The following is a 9,235-nucleotide window of genomic DNA, read 5'->3' as shown; positions in this document are numbered from 1 at the left end:
TCTAAGGTCTCAGTATAGTTACAACGGCTGCCCCACCCTTTAAACCGAAACGCATTACTGCTTCACGGCAGAAATAGGCAGGGTTGTGGTACCTACCCGCGCAGACTCAGCTCTGCTACCAGTAATTAAGCAATTTATAATTTTGCGGGTTTGATTTTTATTACACGATGTGATTCCTTCACCGTGGAAGTGAATCGTGAACATTTGTTGAGTACGTATTTCATTAGGAAAATTGGTACCCGCCTGAGATTCGAATAGCAGTGCATCGCTCAACACGAATGCACCGGACGTCTTATCCTTTAGGCTACGACGACTTCAAAGTGTATGGCGGCATTTACATTATACTCGTAGATGTTTACGAGCTCCGGTAACCACTTAACACCTGATGGGCCGTGAGCTCGTCCACCCGTCTAAGCAATAAAAAATAGTTTATACGCATTTGGTATTGTACAATCATTCACAAACGTTTATTAATTTGGTCAAGCTATCCAAGAGATTTCACACGCATAGCATTTTAAACAAACGTACAAACATTTTCATCCGATGAAAATTTTTAAACAGGATGCTTCAACAATGCTGTTGTTTCGAATTTGTAACGCATTTCACTTTGCACTGAGTGGATGCAGCGAGTGTTTTGTAATTAGTTAGAAAACAGTTAGTGAAAGAAGATAATGAAGATTATAATATGTGCTTACCTGTTTCTGTATCTAACACGAGGTCTGTAAAGCTTAATGCAGGTTTATATATCTGATTATATTTTTTTTTTCTATTTATGCAAATTATCAATTACTGACTTAGTAGTCTCTCTCTTTCTAGTTTTTATTCTATGTACTAGTCGAACTCATTCCAAGCAATGATATTTAAGAAAAATAGAATACAGATGTTTCTATAATAGAATAATAGAGGTTTCAAGTAAACATAGAATTGAGGGCATTATAATCTACATCGTAGCTGTACTCTTATTAAGTTGTTGTAACTCTACCCTTGATACCGTCTTAGTTTTAGGGCCAATTTTTCTGAGGAAATATTTTTTTTTTTCTCAATCAAAATGATATTTCTAAGGCGCATACCATAAATTGAAATACGTATATATTTCGAAATAAAATATATTAAAAATTAATAAATATCTGATTACAGGTACCAAAAACCAGTTATTAAATTGGAAATCGACCACCAACTGCGAAGGATCAAACAAAGCCGCTTTAGTAGAGCAGTTCTTTAACATAATTTTCACTGAATTCCACAATACTCAACCGATCTGCGTGTGCGTGCAAATGTGTGCTGACCAACCAACTTACTGCTATCCGAATGGCTGCTTCAAAAGAGACGTCAGTAACAGAGATCGTATTGTGTCAAATATTGGCAGTGATGGTGATAGAACACGTGCTAATATGTTTGTTGTTGAACAAAAGAGCAACGCAGTAACTGAGTTATTTGTAAGAGATCATGTTCCTGAAAATATTATTGGTGAGCTTTTAAGTGATACCATTTAGTTGAAAATAACAATATCTCAATAGAAATACACGAAACTTGGTATTTTAGTCATTGTCGATCCATCCGAAATCCATGGGTAAAGCTAACAGCTTAGTAATTGTAAATTTGGTAAGAAATACGTAGTTTAGACGCCTGTTTTTTAGTTTCACACTCACACTTTAAGCATTTAAATTTGTGCGTCGACACCAAAAAGTTGTGGTTCACGCAATTCGTGCTAATTTTGATAAAATTTACAGTAAATAGTTTTTTATCAAAGCCAAAGTAGAAATGTTTATTTTTTCGCATTATGACTTTCCAAAAAATAACTTTCAGCTATCCCAGAAACGGATTTCATGAAAGAACTCCGCCCTGATCCTTTCAAAGACAAGTATAAGGCGTTATTAAAATCTAGAAAAACGCCCAGAGTCGAATTGAGATACAATGTACGAGATCAAGTGAAAAACATGAAATCAGACGCCTTGAGACACGAAAACATTGACCTTCTAAAAACGCGATGGCCACTGAAGAAATATAATAAGGTCAATGGACAATTTGTATTTCAGAATAATAACGATAACGTACCATTAAAAAGTAATAAGTTTTTTATGACTACAAATCAAGAAAATGAAGTAAATCGTAATGGTCAGTCTAAATACTTCAAAAGAGATTTAGGTAACATTAGTAAAGTTGATTTAAAGACCGTGTACAATGTAGGAACGATAGACGCAGCTATACAAAATACAACTTTATCTATAGAAACATTAATTGAAAATTTGCTTGAAAAATCATTCGATGGCAACAACACTGATGTTGAAATTAATATAGAAATCAACAATAGCAATATCTTAAACCCCAATAAGCTGAATCATTCATATTATCACAGTATCATTAACAAAACTACCGAAATGAACAGAACCAATATTTATAACCAGAACAGTGATGACAAACCAAGTGTAATGAACAAAGTTAATAATTATAATGAATTGATCAACATTTTGTCGAAAAAAATCGAAGAACAAAATAACACGAGCATGGAAATGGCAAACGTATTATTTGGTGGTATTATATCGCTTGAAGATAAAAGTAATAACTTAAATCACACAGAAAACGTAAGCAACGATAAAGCCCGACCAACTTGTCCATTTTCTGATACTACGGCACGAAATGATAACGTAGATCTTCAGAGAAATTATACTGTAACATCAAATGATAATGATACCGACTTTCCAACCACAGAGAGCGTAAAAGTTACAGAAAATGAATTTGAAGAATACAATAATACTAATACTTCAGAAATCAGTTGAGTTTGACATCGAAATTGAGATAAGTGATACGGAAATTTTCTTATAAAAACTACTGTAAAACAGGATACTTTTAAAATCTAATATAAAAATTATACTATAGTTATAACAACGCATTGTTTACATTTATCACTTAAAACCAAGTCCGTTTTTATAACAATATCTATATATTAATACGTGAAGCAAAAACTTTGTATCCCTTTTTACGAAAATTGCGCGGACGGAGGAGTATGCAATTTTTCACACTTATAGAGAATATAGAGAAGAAGTCACAATGCTAATATTTTTTTTAAATAATGCATAAAAGATACATTAAATCAATAAAGAAAACATTACACAACTACATACCACGTATTTGACGCACACACGCATGCATACTATTTGTTGTCAAACTTTTGTTCTTGACGTTTGTTGTCAAATTGAGATTAAATATTGATTGTCTTTGTTAATATTTTTTATAGTGTAGTTTTGGCGAAATTTGTGATTACAGAAATATAAAATAGAATCATAATAGTTTACAAACTTACAATTCCAATTAATTATAGTCGAATCTCGACTACTGCGGGACTTCTAGTAACTATAATAATATTAGTTAAGCGGCTCTCCGGCAAAAAAAACCTATTATAATTTATTTAATGGTACTCAGTATTGCTGTGCTATAACAAAAAAGGGTTCTGCATAATGACAACTAGCAGCTGTGTCTATCTCGCGAATGTCTTCAAGCACCTAAATAATGTGGATTCTCAAACTTTGGTACGACAGTAAAACCTAATTTAGAACATTCTTGAATGCTAGTAAAGTGGCATAATTTTTTATCGTGGCTGCAAACGGGTTAGCAATCTCACTTTCGATCTGGTGAAAAATATTTTATTTTATACTGAATCTCATAGACTTCAAAGCGGTACCACCACCACTATATACCACCTTGAGACATGAAGTTAACATGTTAATTCTGGAATTAGGACGTAAATTGGCACCACGCGTGCAAGTGCACAGTATTCTCTATAATATATAGGTAATAATAAGTTGCTTTCTGGAATTACTTAGCTATCTGACCTAAATTAAGACGTGGTTTTTACCAAGGCGTATACGTTGGATTGTATTAGAAATTTGCATCATTACCAGGGGCCGAGCAGGTTGAGAGCGTATGCAGCTTGATCATCGTTTGGCACGTATTTTCCATCATATTACAATAGTCCATTCCATATTTAATCATTTTTGTAATGATTGCAAGAGGTGAACTTTCAAAGTACCTCAATTTACTTCAAAGTCAATATATTTTTTTTATTGCTTGTATGGGTGGACGAGCTCACAGCCCACCTGGTGTTAAGTGGTTACTGGAGCCCATAAACATCTACAACGTAAATGCTGCCACCCACCTTGAGACATAAGTTCTAAGGTCTCAGTATAGTTACAACGAAAAATAACAGAATAGAAAAATAACAGATACCACAAAAGTTTGTGCTTGAAAATCTTTTACGACCAATTGCTGACGAGAGCTCTACCGACGGAAATAGAACAGATTAATTAATGGAGAAGAAATATATTAGCAGGATGCTCAAATTTGTCCTCAATAATGAGACAACGAAGGACAAAAGGCTTATTTGTATTCTCAAACCCATACAAGAAACAATCCGATTTAATGCTAACTCTTTCCCACAAATTAATTAAATGGTAAAAGATTGACATCCGCCGCCCGACAACCCAGTTAAACCTTTATTGCGTATAAAAGTGGATATTAAGGGAATTAAGTTCTTATAACCTCCGAGGGTGATTATTACCTAAATGCCCTCTCGTATTATGAGAAATATTGTATGAAACGTAACATTTATTACCACTAAAACTCTGGTCTGTTTGGGTTTCATGTTTAATATGATCTTGGTGTAATTAGAAACGGTACTTTAGATTTTCAATGAGAAATATAATGTCAGTATATTTTTGTAATATAATACTTATTGGTTCATATATTGGGTGCTATATACGGTATCGAGTTAGTATTGACTGATTTTTTTTATTTTTTTATTATTGCTTAAAAGGGGCAGACGAGCTCACAGCCCACCTGGTCTTAAGTGGTGACCGGAACCTATAAAAATCTACATTAAAATTCAAATCTATCTACAAAATCTACGTTGAGACATGAGGTCTAAGTAGAAATAGGCAAGGTGGTGGCATATGTGTACTATGAAATCTGATGCATTTATTTCTCTAAAAATTTTGAAAGGCCGGAAAGTAGTGAAGGTATTAAGGAAACTGTAATTTAAAAAAAACTGTAAATTTACTCATGTGTTCGTAACTAGCTTGAAGCTTAGATCACAGCCAACTAATGTAACTTAGTTCCATTTTCTGTACAGCTATTAACTGTCAGTTAGATAATAATCGCTAAAGCGACTTAAAACAAATAATTATAGCATCCAAAAAACATTAGATCTCGCAAAATAAATAATAAAACGTACAGAAACCAAAAGACATTACGTTTAATTCATTCAAATAAAAGTAGAAAAACCAATTTGTACCGGAAACAAAGCATTCTTAGTAGGTTTTTTTTTTTTTTATTAAGTCGTAAGAGAAAAAGTTTTTCCATTTGAGTCATTAAGTGGTCTTGCGGGAGAGCGGCTGGCATGCTGAGCTCTTTCGTGACACTTTCCGGATTATTTCTACTTATGGTTACAATGTTTCGCTTACAATGTTTCGTTGGAAATATATTTTATATTTTTAGACGCAATTTGTATTGTAAGCGGAACCAAAAATGAATGAAACCTTGGACAATATCGTGGAAATAGTTGTGAGAATTTCCTTAGTTCTTATTTTGGCCATTAATATTTATATTATTATGTACTTTATTAATAGCAAACCAGGATACGAACCGGACGGTAATGTGTGGTCATAGCCGCTCATGATTCGGGACATAGTCAAACTTATCGAAAACAACTCTGTTAATGTTTTGTTCAAAGCGTAGAAGGGATTATGTAAAATCATTTTTCCAATAATTTTTTGTTAACTAAAAACGTAAAAATTCTGCATGAATATATATTTTAATGGAAACAAAAACGATCAGAAAAAAGAGGGCGTTTTAATGCACCCTGATAACGGATTAAAACAACTAACCATTATATTTCTGGATTTTCTGTTAAAGATTTATTTATTTTTCATTAAACTAGCTAAATCCGATTACGCTTTGTTATAGCTTTCTCTAATGCTAATAACATTACTGGTAGTAGGACGTCTTTAGCTTCTACCCGGGTAGGAGGCACCACCACTTAGCCTAATTCTGCCCTGAAGCAGTAATGCGTTTCGGTTAGAAGGGCAGCCGTTGTACTATAACACTGAGACTTAGGACTCATATCTCATATTTAATAAGGATTTTACGTTGTTGATATCTGATAATCAACTAACAATGGTCCTAGTCTCATCCATCGATCTAAGCAATAAACAAAAACTCGAATACCTTTATTTTTCATCTGATACGCCAAAATTAAAACCCGTTTCAAAGTAAAAGTAAAAAAACGAGACATTATCACGGATCTCTGAATGTCCGACTGTGATGTAACAAGAATTGTTCGTATCTCACACAAAAATTATCGTTTGCGAAAGGAATCTGAACAATTCTAAATCATGTCCTCGACCGTAAAGAGTTATCAAGATTGAGGGCCAGAATTTTGCCCCCGCAAAAAGTTTGTTGCGGCAAAACTCGGCTCGTTAATGGTCCTTACGTTACAAGTGTTCACTTGTGCGAAATTCCTGTTTTTACCAGACTTACGCTTTTGAGGGTGCTTGTTAAGAATATGCGTTGTGTGCGCGCTACATATGTTATTTAAGGTTTGTACTTCGGTAACGGCTCATACATACACTCTCGGCTTTTGTGACTTGACAGCGTTGCTTTGTACCTCTGATCCAAACACAAGAGTGTAATTTATCTATATATATTGGAATTCGTTGCCATCAGCGGTCTTCCCCAACAACTGCGACATTGGGTTATTCAAGAAAAGAGCATATTCTTATCTGAAGGGTAGGCAACGCACTGGCGTAAACGTTGGTGACCGTGGGCGGCGGTGAATCACTTACCATCAGGTGACCCGTCTTGCTCGTTTGCCTCTTAGTTGTTATAAAAAATATATATATATATATAAAAATGAATTGCTGTTCGTTAGTCTCGCTAACTCAAGAACGACTAGACCGATTTGGCTAATTTTGGTCTTGAATTAGTTGTGGAAGTCCAGAGAAGCTTTAAATATGAAAATGCTTGGAATTAAATAGAAATAACAATTTTGTTTTTCCTTTGATGTGTCCCCCGTCGGACGGATTCCTTTTGTTTGTATTATGTTTATTTTATACAAAAGTTTAGGTCTTTTGTTTATCGATTGAGGTACTACGAAGTCTGCCGGGTCAGCTAGTCTTCAATAAAAACCCAAACTCAACGCGGTGAAATTCCAAATTTTTTTTCATAAGTACTAAATTCTTCTCAGTCGTGTGCACTCTTGGTAGAGTGGCCGTGGTCATCATTGCGCTTCACCAGACGTCGCCATTTCTTACGTACCACGACCCTTCTTTCACTCGTTAAAGGAACCGTATAGGGCTAACTAAATACTAAGTAGCGTAATTTTATTTCCTTAAAATACCATGAACTCTTTGAGGTAGTATCAAAGTAAATTTCCCTGAAAGAGTTACTTCAGGACACAATACAAGAACAACTATACAGGTAATAAGCATACCGTTTATGAAAACGATTCGGAAATAAGCTACTTGCCATCCGGACCGTTTGAAGGCTTTTTCCAGGATAAACTCAAATTTGAATGGTTTATCGGTAATTTCTCAAATGATTTGTCAACTAGCCCACTTAGGCGTATGCCAGTCAAGTTATAACTACAAATAAGCAAGAAATTCACTTAGTCTCAATCGCCGCTAAAGTCCGGGAAAATAGATGATAATAATATGCTTATTTTATGGAATTGCTACAAGCAAAAGTGGTAGGCAGTTGACTCTGTCCCTGGCATGGCTAAAGTCCATGGGCGACAGTAACCACTCACCATCAAGTCAGCCTACAAGGGCAATAAAAATAAAAGCAATGTCTATGTCCCCGTTCACCTGCTTTTAATGGATATTTCGAAAAGAAATGCCGATGAAACCTTGAGGCGTAATTTAAATTTGCCACATTGCGTAAAATTCTCTTTCTTTACCGAGATGTTATACCCTCTTTACTCTCTCTTGTGTACTACAAAATGAAAAAAAATACTTTAAAAACGTTTTTCACGCGCTTCTTCGAAGGACTTTCTCTAAACCCAAAAAGGGATTCTTCCTCGAGATCTATAAATAACCAACTGACAGTATTTTCACGCTCGATTCCAATCAATTACGTGGCCTCTTCACGGGACCGAGTGTGACAGTAAAAAATCTATTAAAACCATTTTTACTCTAACTAAAGATATCTTAGAAATGTTTTGAACTTATTGATTTGTGACCTCGGTGAAAAATTAAGCTTAACTCAAAATTGCTGAGCATTTAGAAAAGATTTTTGGGAGTTTTCCGAACGTCATTAATTAGGTTTATCAATGCGTCCCGAACTGACGGCCCACTTTATGCTAAAATACATAATGGACAAAACCAAAAAGCTTTTTAATAAACTAAAGATATATGTTCGTCCCACCTGGGGAATTCATCCTGAAAATGTTAGAACCATTTACCAACAGGTCATTGTACCGATCTTGTCATATGGAGCGTCCATCTGGGAACCAGCTTTAAAAAACAAATACATACAAAAACAACTCTTATCACATCAGAGAAGGTTTTGTATTAAAATTATTCGCAGTTTTCGTACCATTAATACACCACTTTCAATAGTCTTATCCCAGCTTCCACCACTTCCCATGCAAATTAAAACCATAGCAAACAATGAAAAAACTAAACTAAATGAATCTTCTCCGTATCTACCAGATGATATAACCTTAGAAACCCCTGCACATCCTAGAATGAGATTACACCCTGTTAACCGAAAGCCTGTTAAACACTACATAGCTAATGACCAAAACGAACTTGAAGAAGTATTCTTACGACATACAGAAATTATATACTACCTGTATACAGATGGCAGCAAGTCTGATGATAATGTCGGTGCTGCTGTTGTGATACAGGATTCGCAAAATATAATTGATAAAAAATTAATTAAACTGCACAGCTCATGCTCAGTCTACCAAGCTGAGCAATTGGCAATAGCTACAGCTTGCAAGTGGGTAAGAGATCAACGAGTAAGTGCATTCGTTGTCACTGACTCACTTTCCACATTACAAGGTTTATGCAATAGCAACACATTTAATCCACATGCAGTCATGACTCTAAAATGCATCCACGAAATAGAAAGGAATGGACAACAAATTAAATTCGTATGGGTAAAAGCTCACAATGACATACCTGGTAATGAGCTGGCGGATATAACAGCAAAAGAGGCTGCAGGATCACCAACAAATACT

At 34.9% G+C, this 9,235-nt stretch overlaps 1 protein-coding gene across 1 annotated transcript; it reads left to right on the top strand.

The window, feature by feature from the left end:
• The first annotated feature begins 600 nt into the window (after positions 1–600).
• LOC101738333 (putative uncharacterized protein DDB_G0289963) lies at positions 601–2,886 on the top strand. Its single transcript, XM_038016074.2, has 3 exons — positions 601–717; positions 1,138–1,467; positions 1,807–2,886. The coding sequence occupies exons 1-3, from the start codon at positions 672–674 to the stop codon at positions 2,775–2,777; spliced, it is 1,347 nt and encodes a 448-aa protein (XP_037872002.1). The 5' UTR covers positions 601–671; the 3' UTR covers positions 2,778–2,886.
• Positions 2,887–9,235: the final 6,349 nt, after the last annotated feature.

This window comes from Bombyx mori, chromosome 15 (genome assembly GCF_030269925.1).
Source record: "Bombyx mori chromosome 15, ASM3026992v2".
In the NCBI taxonomy this organism is placed as follows: domain Eukaryota; kingdom Metazoa; phylum Arthropoda; class Insecta; order Lepidoptera; family Bombycidae; genus Bombyx; species Bombyx mori.
This window is presented reverse-complemented; position numbering and strand designations above follow the sequence as displayed.